Source organism: Giraffa tippelskirchi, chromosome 9, assembly GCF_054371585.1.
Source record: "Giraffa tippelskirchi isolate mGirTip1 chromosome 9, T2T-mGirTip1v1.2.pri, whole genome shotgun sequence".
In the NCBI taxonomy this organism is placed as follows: Eukaryota; Metazoa; Chordata; class Mammalia; order Artiodactyla; family Giraffidae; genus Giraffa; species Giraffa tippelskirchi.
In genome coordinates this window covers 160,949,902-160,976,532 of record NC_137283.1, presented here as the reverse complement: position 1 = coordinate 160,976,532, position 26,631 = coordinate 160,949,902, and the positions used below count along the sequence as shown (strand labels likewise).

The following is a 26,631-nucleotide window of genomic DNA, read 5'->3' as shown; positions in this document are numbered from 1 at the left end:
TGTCATCTGTCAAAAAACTTTTGATCCCAAAAGTACTTCAGTAAAAAGAAGGAGTATCTGACAAGTGATAAGAGACAGGGAAACATTCATTAATTAAATCACTAACTGTAACAGAACTGAAAATTTCACCCTCCGGGGAGACAGAAAAATCATCAAAGTCTGACTTGTGTCCCCAAACAAAACTTTCTGAAAAATAGCAACACTCATTTTTTGTTTAAAGATTGCTGTTGTTCAGTCAGTCTGTCGTGTTTGACTCCCTGCGACCCCATGGACTGCTGCATGCCAGGCTTCCCTTTCCTTTGCCACCTCCCGGAGTTTGCTCAAACTCACGTCCATTGAGTTGGTGATGCCATCCAGCCATCTCATCCTCTGTTTAAAGATTGGATATTTCTGAGATGGCAACATTTATCTCGGGGAGGGTGGCAGCAGCCCCACTTCTTCAAGGGATAGTGATAGGGCATCTCAGCTGGGTACCCTGGCTCCACCAAGACCACTCATACTTCTCAAGAGCAGAGGTTGTGTAACTTGAGAAACAGGAGTCATTTGTTTTTCTTCTAGCTGTCAGCCCACTGAGATGAAACTTACAGCATCACTTGTTCCCCCGGGCCCCTTGTAATGTGAATTGTCTTTAGCCGATGCTGACCAAATCACTGCCACATAACAGCGGCCGACCTTTCTTTTCAATCTATGCACTTTCCAGGAGTTATAAATCAGTTGACTTTCAAGCTCGATGAGATGGCATATGCCCTAGTTTGAAGAACAGATGGAGGCTTGGGGGAAAATTGTTTCTGCAGGCTTGCTACAAGCAGCACTGCTCCATAAAAGTGAACCATTCGCACTAATTTCTCACATAAATTATATAGGCAGCAGGGAGCACCAGCCCATTCAGCAGAAAATCTTTCATCGAGCTTTCGGAGGTCATCTAACCAATTTAAATTAAAGTTATTTCTGATACATGGCTATATTTTCATGGCGTACACTTTTAAGACAGAGCAATTCATATCAAATAAAAGGATGGCATTAATTGTGTATGCAGTCCCCTCCTTCAAAAAACACCAAAAAGCACTTTAACTGCCGGATGATTATTTTTTTTTTTCAAGACTTTGAGAAAAAGCTCTATCTATTAATTAATCACAGAGGAATTAATAGCAGATACGCGGCAGGCTTTCTTGTACAAAAATTAGGTAAATTGTCATTTTTCTTGTAAAATTTGCCTTACAAGTTCTACTAAGGCCTGTTATCCAAACTCAAGCTTTGGCAGTTATCAAAAAATACAGAAGCCCAGGACTATTCAAAGAATATATTCATTCTTCTTCATGTAAAACAAATTACTCAATTCAAATAAATTTGTTTATAAGATTTTAAAGATCAACATCGATTTTGCCTGGGGTAATAGATACAGCGTTAATTTTTTGAATCCTGAAGAAACTGCAACATTAAGAAACTGAAGGCACCAGAGGACTTAATTATTACTCAAAATTAGAGTTTTGAGAACCATATACTGAGGGTTAATGGATCAGATACCATATCACAGTGGGATTTACTTTAAAATACGGTTGTATTTACAGATAATGAGCTATCACGGTCTGGACTAATTTTAATTGTAAGAAAATTAGCGTACACTTTAATAATAATTATATTCAATAAATGATTTTCCTGGTAGAAATTATCAGTCATGTCAATGAAAACAGTCACATTGACAGAGTTGTTTATGTTTCATGAATACCAATGCCTCTAAGAACCGAAAAAAAGAAGAGAACATGCTGGAGAAGAAATTCTTAACAGAGTCATATATGAGTATTAAAAACTAGGGAGCTGACATAGAATTGAAAGCATTGTCCAGCCACCATCAGTAGACATTTTTTTAAAAATTTAGGCATCCAATTATCTAATGCACAGCATTTTCTTTACCTGAATGTTCAGACTCAACATACATTTTCAGTCATTTGTAAAGAAAAATAAACTTACATTAGAATTTAAGAAATCGATGATCATTGGGAAAGCATTACATATAATTTAAGCATTTTCAGGGTAAAATTCAACCTACAGAAACTGTTGCATATAGCTCTGGACTGTGCATTCAAATTAACCTGCTGGTGCTGATCTTAATTTGCTGCCAGAAAACTTGGTCTCCAAGTCTAACTTTAATTAATGTTTGTTCTTTAAGTTATTTCATGAATATCTCGAAATATGGCTATTTTAGTAACTGAAACAAATTTATTAGCCCCCAATTAAAAAGGGCCATGCCAATCATTCAGTACATGGTCGTCACAAAAGAGAGTAAGGCCTAGAGAATGAGAAGTGTGCTCATGGAACAGTGTCCTGAGAAGAGGAGCTGAGAGGTAGCCAGTCGTGGGATGTTTTATATTCATTCAGCACACATCACTGGGCATCAGCTCTGTGCCAGACTCTCCTTCAGGCACTGCACTGGCATAAGGGAGTGCACAAGCTAGAAATACAGACAGAATCCCTGGCATAGAAGGATTTAGGGTACGTCATTTTTATTAGCCTTGTTACTGGCTCCATTGTAGGTCCCTATCTGGTTTTCATTTTCTCTCATCTTCCCTGTCATATGCTAAATTTCTGTATTTTACAGTTCTTTGTAAAACAGCTTAAAATCTTTTAGTAAAATGTTAAAATGGATTAAAATTTATAAATGAATAGACATATAACTCATTGATTAAAAAACAGAAAGATGTGTTTTAATTACATAATTAGTGTTGCTTTATGAATTAATTTTTAATCAAAAAACAAAGTTGCGTGATCCAAGTTTTAATCAACAAGTAATGTATAATTTATAACATTAACCTCAGGGAACTATGCTTCAGTGGTGAAATTCTATGCACCTCCAATAGGTCAGGGAGGGAGATGCATTTTTGGCAAAGAGGAGGGGCCACCTAAAGTCCATTCTCACTTGTACCTACCTGCGTGCATCGTAGGCACATAGTTCTGGCTTTATTCATTTAATTTCAACATAACTGGCTACCAGAGATTATTTACATATCAAAGACTAAGAAAACAAGAATACAGCAATGCCCCAGGTTGCTATGCTAATTTGGACAATGCCACTATGCAGTTTCTATGACTTAAGAAGGCAAGTTTGGAAAAAAAAATTAAGAGGAAAAAACTGAATAAGATTCCTTTTAAAAAGACTAAAAAGTATGTGTGGTTCAGGACAGATTATATAAGGTGCTGAGAAATGAAATGGCATACACAGTTTCAGACAAGGTTTATACCTGTCTATTGTATGCAGTTTATTTTTTTATAACTTTCCATTTTGAAGAAGACCTCAAAAACTTCTACAGTTAGGCCTGTAGTTTTCCTGTTGCATCTCTTCTTTTTCTACATTAAAGACTTCTAAAGTAGAACAGTGAAGAGCTCTTAGGGACCAAAACCAGACTTATTTCCATTTGTGCTCAGAATAAGCGTAAGAGCGGTAGTATTGCTTGAGACTGATGATGCGTAGTATTTAGAGACAGCAAAGAGAGAACAAATGATATACAGTCTCAGGAAGAAATGTTTGATTAGAAAGGTGAGACTTGGTTAGACAGATTTAAAATGATTGTGGTCATCAAATCTTATAAACAAAAATTAAAACTTTAACAATCTGTTTATATTATCTATGTCAAAAGGATAATAAAATCCTTTTGATAGACAAAATTTACACATAAATTTTTAACAAATCAATAAGAAATAGACTAACTATTCACTAGAAAACCGGACAATTTAAGAAGAGGGCTCAAAAGGCAAGTAAATTAGTTAAGCATATAAAAATGTTTAACGATCCTAAAATCAATAAACAAAATGAGATGCTTTACCCATCACCTTAGCAGACTTTTATTTTAAAAGAGGATCCAGTGATGAAGACGGTTCTGTGGAATGACTGCTTTTAAAATATACTTTTGACCTATTAATTCCTCTTCAGGGAATTTAACCTAAGGATGCAATCAGAGGTGGAAACAAAGGTTTATGTATCTGGGTGTTTCATTTAATATTATTTAGAAATTACATCCCCCTCTAAAATTGAAATAATCCTATAATGTCTAACAGTTGGGAAGTAGTTGATGAAGTATGACTTTAAATTGAAGAAAGCAGGGAAAACCACTAAGATCATGGCATACAGTCCAATCACTTCATGGCAAATAGATGGGGGAACAATGGAAACAGTGACAGACTTTATTTTGGGGGGCTCCAAAATCTCCGCAGATGATAACTGGAGTCATGAAATTAAAAGATGCTTGCTCACTGGAAGAAAAGATATGACCAACCTAGATAGCATACTAAAAATCAGAGACATTACTTTGCCAACAAAGGTCTGTCTAGCCAAAGCTATGGCTTTTCCAGTAGTCATGCATGGATGTGTGAGTTGGACCATAAAGAAAGCTGAGTGTCGAAGAAGCACTGATGCTTTTGAACTGTGGTGATGGAGAAGACTCCTGAGAGTCCCTTGAACAGCAAGGAGATCCAACCAGTCCATCCTAAAGGAAATCAGTCCTGAATATTCATTGGAAGGACTGAAGTTGAAGCTGAAACTCCAATACTTTGGCCACCTGATGTGAAGAACTGACTCATTGGAAAAGACCCTGATGCTAGAAAAGATTGAAGGCAGGAGGAGAAGGGGACGACAGAGGATGGGATGGTTGGATGGCATCACCGACTCGATGGATGTGAGTTTGAGTAAGCTCCAGGAGTTGGTGATGGACAGGGAGGCCTGGCGTGCCACAGTCCATGGGTTCCAAAGAGTTCGACACGACTGAGCAACTGAACTGAACTGAACTGAACTGAATCATCTTTCATAGATCATTAACTTGCCTCTGATAAGTATATAGAAAATTTTGCTACAAATATCTTGCAAAAGTTTTTTCGTATTTACCAAGGAATGTATGATAAACATAGCCATCTCAAAGATGCATATACTAGTCTTATTTTTTCATTTTAGTAATGATTCTCAGATAGTTATAGTCTCCTATCTGGCTAGCAGGTTCAAGCACTTAGTTTTAACTGAATTATCTTACCTTAATCTAGAGCAGCACTGTCTAATATGGTAACCATGTGGCTATTTAAATGAAAATTAATTAAAATCTAAAATTTAGTTCCTCGGGCTCACTGGGGACATTTCAAGTGCTTAATGGCCACATATGGCTACTTGTAATGTATTAGACATTACAGATGAAGCACATTTCCACCACTGCCAAAAGATGCATTAGACAGTGCTTGGATCTTTAGCGATACCACAAGAGATACACTAAACGGCACCGATTCTGGCATTTGGGTCTGCCCTGTTGTCTTGACATGTGGAACAAATGATCATTTCATGTGCCCTAAACTATGATGGTAGTTCAGGGTGTGGGTTGAGAAACCTAACCTTGCAAAGACATTTCTTGAAATTCTGATAAAGCAAATGGATCTACTTGCCACTTAATTACACACACCATTTCAGGTCTCACCACCACTGTTGGAGTCCTAGGGGTGTCACAAGGACTGTGGAGAGAGGACAGGTACTTTCCTGGGAATCAGAGCTACTCAGAATTGTTCAGCAAGGGGCAAGCTAGGCCATGAGGTGAGAAGTTCGCTTGACCAGAGCTCTATCCACACACAAGGGAGTATAGTGCAGGGTCTGGGGTGGTTTTTAGTGTGGTTTTTGCAGGGTGCTTGGGGACCCCTTTCTTCAACATTCAATGTCCATTCCTTAGAAATGTTATCCTAAAAGAAGGCCTCTGGTCTTACCAAGTATCAGACGTTCCCCACAGTATATGTGCCAAGAAATAAATACGAATAAATATGAGAGATTGCTCACAAGCCTGTGCTTAATAAGTTTAATGTTTTATCTTCAGCATTATAGTAGTACAATTGAAATCTGGTTGGCAAGGCTTTAAAGGATAGAAGTCTACCGGTTATAGGATAAGATGTCTTTTTAAATGTATGCTATTATCCTACCAGCAGTAGCAAATAAATTGCTTCCTCTTTAATCTGACTTTTTAGCTTGCTGAATCACTACAATAGTCAATAGTAGCTTAAAAGAATTAATATAGCTATAATAAAGAAAAGCAGTTTATATGCCATCTGACTGCTGGAGTACCAAAGATAACGCAAAATGATTCATCCTATGCTTTTATTATTTTCAAGATAAACTTTTTTTTGTCTCTTGACATTTCTAGAAGTTACTCAAGATTATTCAAGCAGGACAAAAAAATCTATGGATTCTTTTACTGATACAATTTTTATGTGCTAAAATTATGTAAAACACCAAAATCCACTTGTTTTTCATAAGGAAATATGGCATATTCTTTTACTCAAAAGGAATCAAGTTCTTAAGAATCTCCACATTACCATGCATGAATTGGTACATTGACACAAAACACAAAATCCATGTAATTAATTAAATACAAACCAACCCCTAATTAAATTTAAGATTGAAATATCTAAATTACTTATATTGCTATATATTTTTTCTCATCATGCATGTTTTCACATAACAAATGCAAATTTTAAGACAGATGATTAAAACCAAGATAATAATGTCCTTCATTTACCTAAAGTATATGACAAAACTTAATAACAAGTACAACTTCAGATTACCCTTGCCAAATAACTTTTCAATAATTCTACATTCAGTAACTGGATATTATGTGACTGCTCAAGATCTAGAAATGTTTGATAATTATGTGAAAACTTTTAAAGACATACTAGAAATAATGCAATCATTTTTTTCAGTTTTTCGAAAAAAGAAGGAAAAGGTTAATTTTAATGATTCTTTCTAAGTTGTTTACTTTGATGAATTTTCACTTTGATCATTTTCATTTGTTAACATAAAATTGTTACTAATTATAAACAATCCTGACATTCACCCGTCAGACACTACTGTGGGACTTTTTTGCTACATGAATCAATTGCTAAATTCAAAATATTTGGCAAAATCTTTTATGTTCCTTAACCTGATGCTATGCTCACACATGTGCAATTGCTTTCCAGTCTTTAGCAGAGAAGCCCTTTTAGCTGATAAATATCACCCAAAGCAAAGTCCTTGATAACAAAAAATAATTAAATAGCAGAAGCTGGTTAGAGATCAACATTCGTTTTTCAAATTAAGTGTAAAAGCCTTCTCCAGTTGAGAGATTGGCAAGTTTTTACAAATAACATCAGTGAGCCTTTTAGAAAGAAACACAGCCACATTAGAAAGGAGTCATTAGGCAATACATTTATTTTGAAGCCAATTAACCTTTTGTCAGAAAAATGTCGGTGCTATAATGCTTTCAGCGGCGGAGGTCAGTCTCTAACAGAGCACATATGACAGCCACTGCGCTGGCTGACACGTGCTGCAGACAGAGAGGAGAGGGCACCCGTCAGAACACGCCTGCTTTTGTATTCCACTCTGCATTTCCAGGGAGCAGACAATCTTGACCTATCCATTTAGGTAATTAAAGCTTCCATTTGGAAGTGTCCTGCAGGAAGGTGAAATTTGGGGGGAGATAAATGGCTGTTGTTCTCTGCATCCAGCCACCAGTTCCATCATTTGATGGACTGCCTGAAACAGGCTGGAATGCCAGGTTCTCATAAAAATAGAGATGGATCGGTCAGCACACAATTCTCTAAGGCAAAGCAACTCTGTCATTTTCTTTTCCTGCAGGCTGTAATTTAATTGTTAGTCAAGGTGGGCAGCTGACACAGAGGGGCTTCCTCTAAGAGCTTACCCACCATCTTCCACTCACCGAGAAATCACTCCAGCTTATTTACTTATCAGCCGAGTGTGTTTGGCACTGAGACATATCACTTCCATAGCGAGCACAGCTGGTTTTCACAGCTGTGCAAGGACTTACCTTCCACGCTATTTTGTTTCCTTTCGAATCATGTTCAAGGGCAATTGGGAAGTCTCCTCGTTCATAAAATTTTCGAAACGCTGTGGGTTTGGTGGGTCTTTCTTTGAATGCTCCTGCACTTGGAGGGCCTCTCACCTTCAAAGGAAAAAATAAAAAAATAGAAGTAGGAATCAGGTTTTAAAACACATGGGAAAATGCACGATGAAAAGACTTTGGCTTTTATAAGTTCCATTTGGTACAAAACGTTCTGGAAGACAAATCAAATTATCTTAATAATGAGCAACAAAAATCTCACAAACATTTGGAGAAAAAAAATTTATAATCACTGTTAAGGATTTACTTTATTTCAAGCTATCTTACAAAGTATTCCTAGAAAGTGTCACTTTAAAAATATCACTTTGTAAGGAAGGAAAGCCTGAACTTTTGTTTAAGGAAAACATTTTAATAAAAGCAACTAAGTTCAGAGTGTTAAAACTTTTAAGATTTCTAATAACTGCAAGTTCTAATCCAAGTCTGATATACTTTGTGGAATATTCTAGAAATAAATTTAAAATATCACCTTCAAATCTTTCTATATAAATAAAATAAAAACAATGTGTTCTTAAGGTATGAATATTAACCACAAAACCATAAAAGTGTGATAAAAAATTGTTGTTGTTTAATTGCTAAGTTGTGTGCAACTCTCTGGGACAACATTGGTGGTAGCAGGCCAGGCTCCTCTGAAAATTAAGTAATGATAAATGAGAGAGTTTAAAAAGAAAAATGGTGGTCTACATTTGATACCATGAGTTTCCAAAAGATGAACATTAGAAGAGATTATATGAGAATCTTTCACCTGCCAAACTGTGATTTTATCAATGAAGAAATATCTCATATTGAGCTACTCACATTGAGTACAACTTTAAATCTGAATTATTTACATATGAACTAATTCATTAGGTTACAAAATTCAAAGTGATTAGTGAAATGTTTAGGATATTATACTCCATTGTACTGTTCCATACATATAGTCTAAACATGAGTTTTCTTATACCTGTTTATTTTTAAAAAGCAAATATTATTCATTTATTAGTTAATAAAAATAATTTGTCAATTCTTAATATAACAAGATAGCAAATAATGTACCTACTATCTTAATATTTTAAATTATTTGACATCATATTAATTTTTAATATCTGTGTAAAAATTTTTAATTTTAACAAACTATATATAAAAAAATAACATAAACAGATAAAGAAAAATACAGTTTATCTAAAGCTCACATAAAGACTAATGTTAGAAACTGAGTGGGATATTAAGAAATATTTAGTTGATTAAATGCTGAAGTGGAATTGAGGAGTATGGTAACACAAAGGCATTTATTAGAGTTTAAAATGATCTTCACTACATAGCACACTGTCCCCAGCATACGATTACATAGTTACTGAGAAAACACTGGGCAGCGGAGAAATAACATTTCCTTTTGCTCACTAAAGGTTTGAAATTTGGTCTAGTGTTAGAATTATTAGCCACTATTTTCAGCCAAGTTCATCCAACTGTTAAATGAGCATATACCTACGGCAACTACTTTGTTCAAAGCTCTGAGCTGGATGCTATACAAAAGAGGATGTTTTCAACAGTATTAGTATGATGGAAGCTGTGGAGATGTCATTCCTAGACTTTTGCAATTCATGAAACAATAAATTTTGAATCACGTTTTTGGGAACTGATAAAGAATTGACAGATTTTTATTTTGCCAAGAAGTTACGTTTACAAAAAAAATTACTATCTACCATCATGTCACCATTCTAACATACTCTCCAAAAGTGGTAGAACATAATCTAAAGAAAGAAAATGTAGCCAGCATGCATATGTATTTATAGAAAGCCATAGTGCTTCCCTGGTGGCTCAGATGGTAAAGAATCTGCCTGCAATGTGGGAGACCTGGATTTGATTCCTGGGTTTGGAAGATCCCCTGAAGAAGGGAATGGCTACCAACTCCAGTATTCTGGCCTGAAGAATTCCATGGACTATACAGTCCATGGGGTTGCAAAGAGTCAGACAACTGAGCGACTTTCACTTTCACTATACATCATAGTACAATAGTGTATATGCATGTGCCTGTGTATGTGTGTGTTTATTATACAGTACTGATTACTGGTCATTTCTTACGGTTTTGAAAAATTAACTTTTTAATGGATAAAGAAAACAGCTTTGTGTGTGTGTGCGTGCATAATGGATATTCTTTTTGTTGTTAGTTGCTAAGTCACGTCTGACTCTTTAGTGACTCCATGGACTGTAGTTCACCAGGCTCCTCTGTCCTTGGGATTTCCCAGGCAAGAATACCAGAATGGGTTGCCATTTTCATCTCCAGGGGACCTTCCCGACCAGGGATCCAACCTGCATCTCCTGCATAGGCAGACAGATTCTTTACCACTGATCCACCAGGGAAGACCTATAATGCATATCATTCAACCATAAAAAGAAGGAAGTCCTGCCATTTGGAACAACCTGAGTATTCGTTAAGGTCTAAGTGAAATAGGTCAGACAGAAGGACAAATACTATGTGATAACACTTTCTGGAGGAATCTAAAAGAAACTCATGGAAACAAAGAGTAGAATGATGTCTGCCAGGGGCTGCGGGCGTGTGGCATATGTTGATTGTCCTTTTTGATTCGCTATACAACCTTCCTGATTCTTGGTGAGACAACTGATTTCTTTATTGAAACCCGGACACTGGCGTGTTGTGAGACTCCAGACCTTAATCCTCCTTTTTTAGCTGGTTTATGTTGGTATCTCTCTAGCAGAAAGAGCTAGAGGGTAGAAGTACTGGTGTCCCAGCGGGCCTTGGTGGGGGTGGGTGGAGAGCACGCCTTGTCACACTGGGTGAGGATGGGAGCTTCAGCACCTCGGCCTGCACCACCACCGTCCTGGCAGAGAAGGGGAGCAGGGCCAACCATCGCTCCCCACCCTGACATCACAGATGGGGCGGTCTCACTACCAGCGCGCAGCAGTGAGACGCCTGTCCCTCTGACACCACCCCAGCAGGAAGGGGGAAGAGCCTCTTATTACAGCTGGCTGGGGTGGACACACATGACGGTTCCAGTGGTCATGTATGGATGTGAGAGTTGGACGGTGAAGAAAACTGAGTGCCGAAGAATTGATGCTTGTGAACTGTGGTGTTGGAGAAGACTCTTGAGAGTCCCTTGGGCGGCAAGGAGATCCAACCAGTCCATCCTAAAGGAGATCAGTCCTGAATATTCATTGGAAGGATGGATGCTGAAGCTGAAATTCCAATACTCTGGCCAACTGATGGGAAGAGCTGACTCCTTGGAAAAAATCCTGATGCTGGGAAGCTGGGAAAGATTGAAGGTGGGAGGAGAAGGAGATGACAGAGGATGAGATGGCTGGATGGCATCACCGACTTGATGGACATGAGTTTGGGTAAACTCCGGGAGCTGATGATGGACAGGGAGGCCTGGCGTGCTGCAGTCCATGGGGTCGCCAAGAGTCACTGTGAGTGCTAGGGAATCTTTTTTCAATTCCAGTAGAGATCCAATACAATCTCTCACTTAAAAAATTCAGCTACAACCATGATTTAGATTTTTTTGTCTTACCATCATCTCCTAACCACCTTTTTCAGCTTTTTTAGATGCCAATTTATCGTTTCAGCTGTTGAGAGCATGTCTCTCGTTTGTTTATCTGGTCGAAAATCTGTTTGAGATTAGGCATCTTTCTCCTTTTTCTTTGTATTTATCTTAAAATCAATTTCTCTTCCTTTTTATCTCTTATTCTAAATATACCCCATTTCTTTCTGGTTCAGAACTCAAAATTCTAAATGTCCAAACTTCTCAAATAATGAACATATTGCTAAGATGCCCAGAAGGCTTTTTACAAACTGTAATAGACAACTTATACTTCCTCTTTCTGTCCATAAATTTTCATGGGATCTCTACGAAATGATTCCATGTCTACAATTCCATAGAAATCTTTACTTAGTTTTACAAAAATTGTCCATGCTAAATGCAATGACTCAGCAGTGACAGAATTTTATTATCTGTTATCTTCTGTTTTCATATTTCTGCTGTTTACTTATTTAAAAACACTAGATTCTCTGAAGGCTGCTATAGATCCATTCCAAATTAACTCTTGGAATTGCAAGAGTTACAATTTGTAAAAACAATTAGAATATTCCCACCTAAACTTGTTAATGCAAAGGGATATTACCTAATTTTATGCAAATGCTCTGTCATTATATCCTTAGATAATATTTTTTCTGTTCCAAATATATACCCACTTAAACCTTACAGAAAGATATACTATTTTTAATATTCCATGCATAATTCATTCCAACTAATTCTAAAAATCTGTACATTAAAAAAAACAAGTAAAATATAATTAATCTCTGGAAAGGTAATAAAGGTATTATCACTGGATATCACACAGTTGGATACAGCTTGACTAAAAAAAAACAAAGCAAAAAATACTGTTAAGGATCCTTATATGTCTCATACTTATACAAAAACTACTCTAAATTTTATTTAATGTCTTAAGAATTTAATCTTGATTTATATAAATAATATAGAGCAAATAGGGAACCATAAATCAAACTAGATTTGTGGGAAAATGCAATTAGGATTTGCCCGAATGGTGGGGGCTATCCGTAAACTAATTAGTAAGAATGGATGTTGCAGCAGAATTCTTTTAATAAATTCTAATGCACTTGGGAACTGAGAAACTCAATGCACTTTGAAGCGACTACAGATGACAGCATACTTTATATGCCTACATTTATTGAATGTGCTGTAATGGATTTAGGATTTAGATCATAGTCTCTGTCATAAGGTCACAAAACTAATGATAATTAGTAGGAAGGGACTTAAGGTTCTCCAAAATTCCTCATCATATACTTTGAAAGTTTCTTTTCAGTAGATCTGTTTTTTAGCATAAACTGAAAAATCTAAAAAGAAAAAAAGAAAACTTTTACTTCAAGTGCAGAAGCTACATATGTCTCTCTAATGGTCCATTAGGCCAACTCACTAACATTGAAACAATAAAATGCAAAGAAACTGATTTCCTAATTTTATTAGGAAATATTTCAACATGAAATTTTTAAAATTAATTAATTTATTTTAATTGAAGGCTAATTACTTTACGATATTGTAGTGGTTTTTGGCATACATTGACATAAATTAGCCATCGACATGAAACTTGGATTTATAAAATCACTGTGATAAAGCAGCTGGTGGGAAAGAATTACACTGTTTCCGAGCTACTCAGGCAGTGGGATGTTGGCCTCAGGACTGGTGAATTTGTTGCCATCAGTCTAGATTTCTGAGTAAGGAGTAATGTAATTCAGTGTCTGTTCTACTTGCCAGTCATAATTGTTTCAATATATCAGAAAAATGCAATACCGCCGGAATCAAGATTGCTGGGAGAAATATCAGTAACCTCAGATATGCAGATGACACCACCCTTATGGCAGAAAGTGAAGAAGAACTAAAGAGCCTCTTGATGAAAGTGAAAGAGGAGAGTGAAAAAGATGGCTTAAAGCTCAACATTCAGAGAAGTAAGATCATGGCATCTAGTCCTATTACTTCATGGCAAATTGATGGGGAACCAGTCAGTGGAAACAGTGGCTGACTTTATTTTTCTGGGCTCCAAAATCACTGCAGATGGTGACTACAGCCATGAAATTAAAAGACACTTACTCCTTGGAAGAAAAGTTATGACCAACCTAGATAGCATATTAAAAAGCAGAGACATTACTTTGCCAACAAAGGTCCGTCTAGTCAAGGCTATGGTTTTTCCAGTAGTCATGTATGGATGTGAGAGTTGGACTAGAAAGAAAGCTGAGCGCCAAAGAATTGATGCTTTTGCACTGTGGTGTTGGAGAAGACTCTTGAGAGTCCCTTGAACTGCAAGGAGATCCAACCAGTCCATCCTAAAGGAGATCAGTCTTGGGTGTTCATTGGAAGGACTGATGTTGAAGCTGAAACTCCAATACTTTGGCCACCTGATGTGAAGAGTTGACTAATTGGAAAAGACCCTGATACTGGGAAAGATTGAGAGCAGGAGGAGAAGGGGACAACAGAGGATGAGATGGTTGGATGGCATCACCGACTCGATGGACATGGGTTTGGGTGGACTCTGGGAGTTGGTGATGGACAGGGAGGCCTGGAGTGCTATGGTTCATGGGGTTGCAAAGAGTCACTCATGACTGAGCGACTGAACTGAACTGAACTGAAGGTCTCCAAATAACCAGAAAAATACTTGTAAAAGATTGTGTGCAAACTAAGTCACTTCAGTTGTGCCCAATTCTTTACAACCCTATGGACCATTAGCCCTTCAGGCTCCTCTGTCCATGGGATTCTCCAGGCAAGAATACTGGAGTGGGTTGCCATGCCCTCCTCCAGGGGATCTTCCTGACCCAGAGATCAAACCAGCATCTCTTTCATCTCCTGTATTGGCAGGCGGGTTTTTTACCACTAGCACCACCTGAGAAGCCCTGCAAAAGAGTAAAAGTTAACAAATCTGATCATAATGGTAGGTAGGGCACCAGAGCATTAACAAAAGTGAGCTCTTTTACCAGTCTCACTGGTAAAAAAAAGTTTTACCTGGTAAGGTTTTTATAAGAAGTTTTAACAATATAACAATTTAACAAAACACTGTAATAGTAATGTTTTTGTTAGTAAGAGCCAAGAAGGATAACAAGTCCTTGTATTGTAAAATATACATATTTCAATAAATATTCAATATATATGGATACTCTGTGCAGTCCTTTAAAGCCAGGCCCTATGGAAACAGTGCTTCCCTGATAGCTCAGTTGGTAAAGAATCTGCCTGCAATGCAGGACACCCCAGTTCTATTTCTGGGTTGGGAAGATGCCCTGGAGAAGTGATAGGCTATCCACTCCAGTATTCTTGGACTTCCCTTGTGGCTTAGCTGGTAAAGAATCTGCCTGCAGTATGATAGACCTGGGTTTGATCTCTGGATTGGGAAGATCCGCTGGAGAAGGGAAAGGCTACCCACTCCAGTATTCTGGCCTGGAGGATTCCATGAACTGTATAGTCAATGGGGTCTCAAAAAGTCAGACATGACTGAGCGACTTTCACTTTCATTTCCATGGCAACAGTGAGTGTTAAAGAAAACTTCCAGGTGCTTTGTGTGTTTAGTTGCTCAGCCGTGTCTGACTCTTTGTGACCCCATGGACTGTAGCCCTCCAGGCTCCTCTGCCCATGGGATTTTCCTGGGAACAATACTGGAATAGGTTGCCATTTCCTCCTCCAGGGGATCTTCCCCTCCCAGAGACCTGCATTGCCTGCATCTCCTGCATTGGCAGGTGGATTCTTTACCATTGTTAGTCACTGTACTAGAAGGCTGGGTTTGGGAAAAACTTAAAGGGGAATTACCTAGGGCACATCACTAATTGAATGAAGAGGTCTGGAAGCAGAGATGAGACAGGCTTCTGACTATGAAGACACAAATAATCAATTTAAGTTACATAAATAATAAACTGCCAAATGGAGGGAAATCTTATTAAATCACTTACTGTCCTATCACCAATTAATATGTTTATGCTTTCTCTCTAGACTTTTTCTGAAAACATATATGCAAATACCATTTTTTCATTCTTATGTCCTTTCTATTTAGTGTAATTTTTCACTTAGTATGTTTTGATGTTGCTATTGATATCAAAATTTCATTTTTTGTGGCTAAGCAATATTTTAACTATCTATAATTATACTTGGAGCTTATATTATTTCTATTTCTTTTGCCTTTTGTAGTTATATTATTATAAAATTTTCAGGTATATCACTTTATCCACATTTTGTATTATTTCCTTCAGACAGAATCTTCAGTATGAGATAAGATAAAGATTTATATTTTATGATTCTTGATAAAATTATTTGCTAGTTAAACAGGAGAACAAGTCTCCTGTTTTAGTTGCTTTGGGCTGTTATAAGAAAATGCCATACACTGGGTGACTGAAACAAGAGAAATTTTATTTTCTCAGTTCTGGAGGCTGGACATCTGAGATCAGGGTGCCAGAAAGGTCAGGTTCCAGTGAGAATCTGCTTCCTAACTTGCAGACTGCTACCTTCTCACAATGCTCACACAGCAGAGGGGTGGGGTGGAGCGGGGGGCGGCTCTGGGCTCTTTTCCTCTTCTTACAAGAAAGTAATCCCATTATAGAGACTTAACTCTCACGAGGCCATCACCTAAACCTAGTTTTTGTTGTTGTTAGTCGCTCAGTTGTGTCTGACTCTTTGTGACCCCACAGACTATATAACTTTCCGGGCACTGCTGTCCATGGACTTCTCCAGGTAAGAAGGCTGGAGTGGGCAGCCATTTTTATCTACAGGGGATCTTCCCAACCCAGGGATCAAACCCTGGTCTCCTGATTGCAGGCAGATTCTTTACCATCTGAGTGACCAGGGAAACCCCAACTAAACCTAATTTCCTCTCCATGGCCTCACCTACAAACACTACCACACTGGTGATTGGGGGCTCAACATAAAAATTTGGGGGGACACAAACATTCAGCCCATAACATCAATTTGGATTATGATGTTTAACAGGTGAGGATAAACGTTTTCACACTGTAGTACAAATGCTACCTGAATATGTCTGTGAATGTATGTTCATGTATTTTCTATATCAAAATCAATTTGTGTGAGCTTTTTATATTAAAAGATATGGACAATATTTGTATTGACAACAAATATCTCCTGATCATTTTGTTTTCCATTTTTACTTATTTAGCATTTAAAAGCTTTAAATTTTTTACAGAAAAGCTCTTTCTCTTTACTTGCTCTTCTTGCCTCCAGCTTTGCCTTGTTTAGATCATTCCTTTGTCTGCTGCACAATGAATATTTTAATTGACTAATTAAATCATATCTCTCATCTACTTAAAATCCATAAATGATTTCCCATTGACATGCTACACAAAGACCTTTGCAAGCTGACTGTTGCTCTCCTCAGCATTCTTCTACAGGAACCTGAGCAAAAATTATACTAAACACTGGCAGTCCTCAGATATGCCCAGATCTCGTGGGTCTTCATGATTTTGCTTCCGATCAACCTGTATTCTCTATCCATCCTTTACTTGTTTTTATCCTCCTTTTTCTCCTGAAACTACTAACCACCTTCATGACTAAGCACCAGCCTCATCTCTCCTAAGAATCCTTTCCTAATAAACCATATTCGACCCTGTGGTGGGATTACGTTCTTCTTCAGGTTATGGTTGAAATGCCAGGGGGACAAACCAGATATGGTCATTGAACCAGTGGAACAATCTGTACGGAGATTATTAGAGAGATCTAGGCTTTCAACAAAGTTGATCTATAACCAAGTGTTTGAGTTAAGCCTATGGAAATTGGCAAACATTTCCAAAGGGAAAGTGTGTGTGTGTGCGCGCGCGTGTGTGTGTGTGTGCATGCACGTGCATGCTAAGTTGCTTCATTATAGTGAGGAAAAGCCTGGGGACCCAAAATGCTCCCTGGAGATTTTGGATTCTATAGGAGAATAGAAAGAACAATCAAAAGAGTGGCAAGTAAATGGGGAAAGTGAGTACATCACAGAAATGAGCGAGTGAGAGGGACACGTCTTGCTCTGTTTCAGTGACACAGGGCGGTCAGTTAAGAAGATGGAAAGACCTCTGAGAATTAAACAGCTGTAGCGACCTGGGAGGGTGGAGGCCAGAACATGTGCAATGCATTGAGGAAGCGTAAGGAATATGAGGTAAAACCAGGTATATGTTTTGGGAGTTTTGCTGCACTATAGGCTGTCAAAATATGAGCTGCTAGCAAGGTGTCATTGTTAAAGCAGGGTAAAGTTAGTGGTAATTGGAAATGAGGAAAGAAAAGAATATCAATAGACCATAATACTGGAATTCATAAACTCTCTAATCACTTATGGAACCAGAATGGATTTTAAACTAAAAGATATATGTGTAACTAATATACTTATCTAAAATGGCCAGAGGAACCTATAAAGTGTAGATTTTTCAGTGTTAGAAACTCACAAATCTGAATTCAAGAACTTACGGTCATATAAACTAAAACATTAATTAGAAACAGAGTTTAAAAATTGGCTCTAAAATAGATATTAACTATATCATCCATTCACTGAAAAATGCATTGAATACATAGTATTTCCCAGTCACTAGGATTGGTATCATTGGGGGCAAAAAGATATATCAAACATATTATCCTCAAGATATATATCATTTAGGAAATGAGATAAGAATATCCCCTAGAATCTCATATAGATGAAAGAATGCAATAAGTGTCACAGAAAGATATATAGAATTCTGAACACTCATAAGATAAAACATTTAGGTTTTAAGGCATTGTTCCTTTTCATTAGAAAATTTTATTTAGCCTTGCAGGGTACCTATACTTTTCAGAGGAACTAGGCAGATATATATTGTAGTTTCCCATAAACCTGAATTTTGTACAATTTTAATTAGAAGTAACTAGAGAATTATGGTTGCTGTACCACAGATTTGTCTATTCATAACCTATGTAGTTATTAATTCTTAAATCAGAATTAATTTGCCTGGATTTTCTGTTTATTTTTACATATAAGTCAATAATCAATTATTATCACAATTTTATAACCAAAAATTCAACATTGATTAAACCAGTATGTATTCTTTTCTATGTAACACCTCTTACATTAAAATTCACATATTCTATTTTGAAATTCATTTCCATAAATGGGAAAATTTTACTTAAAATATGCCTTGTTGGTTTCTTAAAATTAAGGAACTTAGTCTTAAAGTGTTTGCAGAGATTATTTTATATATAATTAGCATAAATAAAAACTAATATTAGCATTGCAAATATTAGAATAAGTTGTATTTAAATTAGCACTGTTATATGAGGATTACAAAAAAACCCAAATAACTTATAATACATTTTTTCAGATAGGTTGCGTAAGAAAGATTAAGCATCCGTCCGTGAAAAGAAAAAGATGGAGTAAAATGACAAATACTTCAATTAAGAAATTTGGAAGACTTTGGTACTAGACTTAACTTTTCAGCTTGGCAATAAACTATATCTTGCCTTGTTCCCAAAAGGATCATGAAGACACATGAGGTAGAGAAGAAGCATAAACTTGGAGAGGGTGTGCTGTCTCACAACCAAGGCAAGTGATCGGACTCTCTGGAGCCTCAGCTTCCTCATATGTCAGATTAAAACATTACATGGGTTGACCTCTAGGATCCTCCCCACACCTCTATAAACAACGATGTATATTTATTAATTCAACATATATTAAGAATAATATTATCAAAGAACTTACCTACTCGGAGAGCTAAGAGGAATCTCAAACCACACATGGATTCCTTGTTTTACTTTTGACAAACTGAAATTCAAAGGGGCTATGGAAACACATCCAAGTTTACATTTCAAGGCTTATTTTTCTCAGCTCTATCATCTTAACAACAAGCTCAGTTTCATGGATTTTAGCTTTTTCAGTCTAGGATCCAATAACTTGATTTAAAAATGCTTTTGCAATAACTGTGTGGCAAAAGGAAGTTCCAAAGATTGCTGAGCATGTTATGGTTATGTTATTTTAATTTTGTAACTGAACTACAATGTACTTGGAACTAAGAGCTTATTTCAAAATATTGTCTCTGTTGTCTAAAATAGTTCTGAAAAGAGTGGTTGCACTACATGATTTCCTTTAAATTGTTTTGTTTAAAGTAATAGTCACTGGTGGCTCTTTAAATTCCTCGTTGTAAGGGGAAAAAAAAAGATTAATAGGCTTTCCTAACAAAATGAGATGCAATAATCAGATGATGAAAGAGAAATTTTGACAGTTGAAGGCTAAAAAACTTTACTCAAAAGTTGCTCTCTTAATGCAGCTACGAATAGGAAAAAGCCAAATATCTAAGTGCCCAAGTGTGATTCTTGTTATCAAATTGTCTCCAGAGAGTCATCAGAGATTTCAATTTAGACTGTGCTATTTAGTATCTGTCTCGTAGAACTGATAAAATGACTGAATGACTGCGACAGCCTGGCCAATACACTGTCACACCTAACACTAAGGCCAAATAAATGAGTGAGCTAAATGTGAAAGGAGAATATAAATGGGCAAGAGTTTAAAATACATTCTACTCCTCTTACCTTTAACATTGAAAGAATAGTAAATAGTTTATATCTAAACATAAACCTTCACTATCTTGCAACAGAGTTATTTCTTACTGAATAATTAGAGTAAAAATGTTATTTTTGTATAGTGAAGAGGCTATAACTATTTGCATCTTACATATCATGAATATTTTAATAGAAAATTTGAAAATCCTTGTGTCTAATGATGCAAGCTGATATTCTCCAGAAAGAACTAGATATTTAATAGAAAACATTTTTAGAACTGTCTACAATAAAATTCAATTTACATTGGTTAAAAACAAACAACCCAATCAAAAAGTAGGGAAAAGACCTAAACAGACATTTCTTCAAAGAAGACATACAGATGGCTAACAAACACATGAAAAGATGCTCAACATCGCTCATTATTAGATAAATGCAAATCAAAACTACAATGAGATATCACCTCACACCAGTCAGAATGGCCATCATCAAAAAGTCTACAAACAATAAATGCTGGAGAGGTTGTGGAGAAAAGGGAATGCTCTTGCACTGTTGGTGGGAATGTAAATTGATACAGCCACTATGGAAGACAGTATAGAGATTCCTTAAAAAAACTAGGAATAAAACCACCATATGACCCAGCAATCCCACTCCTAGGCATATACCCCGAGCAAACCAAACCGAAAAAGACCCATGGATCCCATTGTTCAGCTATTGTCAACTATTCGGTGATGAATGATAACTAGACGGACTGCAGGGGTTGTAGTGCAAATAATATCAACTTAAAATGCCATACACCTGAAACTTACATTTTATTCCAATTTTGCCTCAAAAACGTCAAAACAAACGAATATTAAACAAAAACAACAAAAAAATCTATTCTACTACCTCTTTAAATATGTATGTTTCCCCTTTGAGAAATTTTCCTGGACAACATAGTAATACAAGACCAAGGTTTTCTAAGTGATAAATCTTGTCCTTTTATTAAAGCTACCCAATAAGATGTAACTCAGTATTTTAGAAGTGCAAAGTAATTTAAAAGACTTATTCAGATCTCTTCTGGTTTTAAGTTGTCTTTTGATACATAGCCAGATCAACACAGATGTAGATAAGACTACTCTTGGAGACATTTTAATGTTAAAGCATCATTTCTCCAAAAAGCAATTTATATCTTGTGCCTACTTAAGAATGTATAATAAATTTTGTGCAGAGGGAAAGTCAGGCTTACAATGTACTGGGGAAAGGAATATGTATGATAAGATTCTAAAAGGGCAGTACAGATGATTATCGAGCCAGAAAGACTGATTTATGAGGAAAGATTAAAAGAATTAACTATGTATGGAATTGCTAAGTAAAAATACATATATAATGAAGAAAATTAGTTGACTTGTTACAAAACATTAGAGAACATTCCATTAGGATACTTAAAATTGGACTGAAGAAGGGAACACAATACAAAAATATTTAAAGTCTATGAGTATGCTTGTAGCTTCCCAGGTGGTGCTAGTGGTAAAGAACCCGCCTGCCAGTGCAGGAGACGTAAGAGATGCGGGTTGGATCCCTGGGTTGGGAAGATTCCCCTGGAGAAGGCAATGGCAACTCACTCCAGTATTCTTGCCTGGAGAATCCCATGGACAGAGGAGCCTAGCAGGGTACAGTCCATACGGTTGAAAAAAGTTGGACATGACTAAAGTGACTTAGCACACACATGCTTGTATGAATTATTTAGTTTTAAGTATATAGTATATATTCCATTCCTGTGGTAACACATCACCGCCAATTCAGGAAAACTTAGTTCATGCCAATATTATAGAAAGGAAACAAATACAACTTTTTTCTAATTGTGTAACATTTAAAAAAACTAAAACATCATTTATATACACTTTATTACTTAAAAATGATATGAAAGCAGAATCTCTCTCATACAGATAAAAAAGAATTGCCTATTACTTGAAATCTGATTCTAATATTAGTATATCAGTACTGGGAAATGATAAACTATCAATGTTAAAGGCTAATTTTATGTTGAAGTTTTTATTCCACTTACAGATAGAAATAGAGGTTTGGAGGACTTGATTCAAATTCAAAGCATGCTAAATTATAATCAAGCTCTCCTATGATACTTTTAAGAATGGTGTAAATGAATATGCTCTCTCTGGCTAATCTTTTTGGAACAGTTATCTCATCCTGATTTTACAGGGGGAAATAATTAATGTAAACTCACAGGAAATTATTTTCTATTGAAGAAGTCCAAGAGATTTAAGAGAACAGTCTAAATTAATATCTGATGATATACTGAAAGATAATTAAAGTAATTTATGTAAATTAATGCATGATATTCATATGATTTGAAATGAACTATCTAATTTTCAAATAGCTAAATATAAGAAACTTCACCCTATAACTTAACCAAAAATAATTTGAAATAGTAGACATTTCTTTCTAATCTCTATAAGGAAAAATATGTTCCCTAAGTAAAATTTATACCTTGAAAGACAACATGATTATGGATTTTTGTGGTAAACTTATTTGATTTTTATCTTTCAAAACATAACTTTTTAGTTCCCTATGAATGATAGCATGGTCAGCATGTGATGTACCAATAAGCACGTGCATGCTCAGTCATGTCCAACTCTTTGCGACCCCATGGACTGTAGCCCATCAGAGTCCTCTGTCCATGGAGTTTTCCAGGCAAGAATACTGGAATGGGTTGCCATTTCCTTCTCCAGGGGATCTTCCCAATCTAGGGATGGACTCTGTGTCTACTGTATTGGCAAATAGGTTCTTTACCAGCTGAGCCACCAGCAAAGCCCCTATGTACCAATACAGTTATGCTATAAAATTAAGTAAAGGAAATTTATATATTTTTATCAGTACTTTGTTACCTAATGCTATAGGAATAACAACTGTTTGACAGAAATATTATAAAATGATTATAGCAAAGTTCAGTCAAGTTTCAATTATTCTGAAAATTGTTCCAGGCTTTTTAGAGTCATTAAGTTACTCCTTATTAGCTGAAGATCAAATGAGGGGGAAAAAATATCATTTGCATTGTTTTAGATTCCTTGCAAATAAATGATCTATCTTAAAAAAGTTTTACAACAAAATAAAAGATTAAGTATTTACTTCAATTAATCTTTTAAAATTGTCTTCTCCAGATTTTCAAAATTCTGGGTACTTGTCCAAAACTTACATTGAACTAGTTTTAATTTCAAAAAATGAAAGAACAAGCATCCCTATGCCTCCCAACTCTAGAACATTAAGTTTTGTGCTTTCTTTCTAAATCCTGTTGTTGGTTTTAAATATATATATTTTACAAACTTAATAACACAGACAACAATGTGTTGATTATTTATCATTATAGATAAATATTGAATATTTGCTTCAGACAAAGGTTTGCCCAGGGAGAGAAAGCGATAGGTCAACAACACAGTGTGTGTGTGTTGAGGGCAGGAGGAGAAGGGGACAACAGGATGAGATGGCATCACTGACTCAGTGGACATGAAAATGAGTGGACACCAGGAGATACTGAAGGACAAGGAAGGCTGGCGTGCAGCAGTCCATGGGATGGCAAAGAGTCAGACACCACTGAGAGACTGAGCACCGCACAGCATGTGTGTGTGTGTGTGTGTGTGTGTGTGTGTGTGGGTGTGTGTGTGTGTGTGTGTGTGGATGAATATATATGTGTATATGACTATATACATGTTAGGCCTCTGGCTAGATTTTTTTACAAGCAGTTAGAGAAATTGGAACCTTAAAAAAAAAAAGGCTCAGTACAGTTCCATCAACCAAATGCAGACTATTAATCTAAGAAATTTGCTGACATAAGGAAACATAAAGTGCTCGTTATTAAAGACTGCCAATATTTTGTAGCTTCTCCACCAGGTAATAAAACTATAAGTGCAGAGTACATCAGCAGCCCTAATAAAATCGGTAGGTCTTCTCATTCTGACAGGATAAGAAATAAAACACAGATGATCTACCTATAAATGAATAACCTAATATCAATCACTTCTTCTTTGCTGTCATGCAAAAGCTAAGGGCAGGTCACATATTTATTTTTCTTCCTATTATAAACTATTTCATGGCAGAAATTTTCACATGTCTATGCTTACAAAACCACTACAGTTTTGTGTCATTTAAAGTGTTATTTGGAAATTATAATCAATATAATTATAACCAATATATAAATTATATATATTATATATAACCAATATATAATTCAATATATAACTAAATTATAACCAGTATATAATTCATTCTACATTATATTTGACTTAGAGAACGCTGCACTAACAAAGAATTTGATTTTTTTTAAATGAAGTCTAAGTTAAACCTAAGTAATACAATGCAAGTGAAAAAAATGCATGGATTTTACTGTTTATTTTACTGCTTATACTGGATTCTTGAACAATTCACAAGAACAACCTTCAAAACATTTTTTAAAAATGGGAAGAAGGAGAAATTTAAAAACAAAATAAAAATTGGATGAGTACAAAAAATGCTTGCTACTATAACGATCAAAATCCCCAATCAATTTTTATTGCATGTGTGCTAAGTCACTTCAGTCGTGTCTGACTCTTTGCAACCCTATGGATTGTAGCCCACCAGGTTCCTCTGTCCATGGGATTCTCCAGGTAAGAATACTGGAGTTGGCTGCCATGCCCTCCTCCAGAGGATCTTCCTGGGCCAGGGGTTGAACCCATGTCTCACATCTCCTGCATTGGCAGTCGGGTTCTTTACCACTAGCATCACCTAGGAAGCCCTTGCATTGTGTGAAACCCATTAAAATTTTGTTTATTCTGATCAAAGTTCAAAGCAGATACGCCTCCCTTCTCCTTGGTCATTCTGGGAATCAGTCTCCTCTACACGGTGGCTCTTACTCTTTCCCAGGTCCTGGAAGTTTTCTCCATTAAGTCAGTACATGTGGATTTTATGGGCCACACTAGGATTGGCATACATTACTGCTGCTCACATTCTATTGGCCAGAACTCAGGAAAATAGTTACTTCCTGCTGCAGAAGAGCATGGGAAATGTAGGTTAGCTATGTGTTCAGGAACATGAGAAAACAGGTTTTGTAAGAGTCTAACTAGTCTTTGCTAAAGTCTACCAGTCTCATCACCAAGTCTCCATTTTACTTTTTTCACCCATATATTATAGTCTTCACAGACAACTGAAAGTTCCACACAGGCATCTTATATAAAGCTCAAAGTTGAGCATCTCTGAGCCATGTCACACGTATGAACTCAAAGGGAAGTTTGCCCACCCCTTCGTACACCAATACACAGTGGTGGAACAGGACAAGGTAGCCATAATGAATGCTTCCGTTTAGGAAAGGAAAAACTGATGCTGCAGTCCCTGCCAGGAAGGCACTGTGAGAGCCCTCTCCAGGTGCTAAGTCCTTGATTAGCATCTAATCCTAGTCTCCAGAAGGACCTCCCTCCTACACTGTTCTGCAGAGGTTCTGGCTTCACCCTTACGGAGTTTCCTACTTAACATTATCCTACATGAGATATTGGGTATCCACCATCAGAATTGGGGGTTCAGCAACACTGGGAAACACACAGCTTCTTGCTTTTGAAATTTAAGGATCCAAGGTTTTGTGTAAGGAATTAACAGGCAAAGGCTTTTTGAGTCTTAGCAAACGGTTTCTTCGACAATGCAATTATCCTCCCAGTACTGTAGATGTATGTGCTTCTTTCTAACTCATTTGTAAAGGAAGAGTTCCACCATGATTCAGACTATAAGATGATATCAGAAGTATGCCTTCTGAGGGTTTTTCAGGCAGAAGCAAGGATCTGTTTTTACACTGTATGCTGACTTCCATAAAGGTCTAAAATAAAGTTTTTATTTAATCAATGCCAAGTTGTAAGAATTGACAAATATCAAATATCTGAATTTATTCTTACATGATGTAAAACTAGCCAGAAATGTGTTAGTATTGATAATACATGTGTCTGTTTTTAAAGTACACATGCTAGTTTCTGTGTGTTTGAGTGTATTGTGGGCAGTCTGTGTATTTCAAACAGCAAGCTGATTTCCTGCCATGATGTATAAAAAACATCACAGTGAAACTTTATAAAACTTTCTAGATATTAGGATGCTCTCCAACACTCAACTGGAAAACACAAATAAAAACAGAATGTCTTCACTCATTCCTCTGTTATGTTTCAATGAATGAAACCTCCTCTTGAAGGCTCTGCTAACTATGATCCTTTGTTGCAAAACTCCTTGCCAGCATTATTCCTAAATTTTCTGGTTCCTCTTGTCATGTTCTCCTAACCCATTCCAATCAGCTTTCACCTCAAACATTCTACCAAAACCATTCTCTTGAAGATCACCAGAGTCCTCCATGTTGCCAAATTCACTGTTTAGATCTCAGTCTTCAGAGATCAATTTTCTCTGTCTTGCTCAATTATTTCTATTCGCACTTTCCATTAACATCTCAAACACAAAAGGATAACACTGAAATTAGCTCTTCTGAGACTCAACACTTTCTTTCCTTCTTATGTCTACAGACTCAATTCTTTCCCTTCTCTAATCACTTTTTCCCTAAATCTGTCTTCTATTCCTACTAGCACTTTTTGAACTTAGACCTTCAGTTCCTTTCACTATATAATTTTTATCGTAACTCTCTGCCCCTTTTTCCTTATCCTGCTCTTTAGGAAAGCTCTTCATCCCGAGCATCCCTTGCTCAAATGCTTTGGATTGTTCCTCAATACTCAGAATTA

The 26,631-nt window shown here is 36.5% G+C and overlaps 1 protein-coding gene across 10 annotated transcripts in view; it reads right to left on the bottom strand.

Annotated features, from left to right (window-relative positions):
- Positions 1 to 26,631, bottom strand: part of PACRG (parkin coregulated) — a 523,593-nt gene that overhangs the window by 452,714 nt on the left and 44,248 nt on the right. For 9 of the 10 annotated variants that reach the window (XR_014063860.1, XR_014063858.1, XR_014063856.1 and 6 more), the window contains exon 2: positions 7,818 to 7,952. The exons of the other annotated variant lie outside the window; for it this stretch is intronic. Coding sequence is in view for 3 of the 9 variants with exons in the window: in XM_081524447.1 (XP_081380573.1) it covers positions 7,818 to 7,952 (135 nt within the window). In the remaining 6 variants the exon portion in view is untranslated. The remainder of the gene's footprint in view (positions 1 to 7,817; positions 7,953 to 26,631) is intronic. 10 annotated transcript variants of the gene reach the window in all.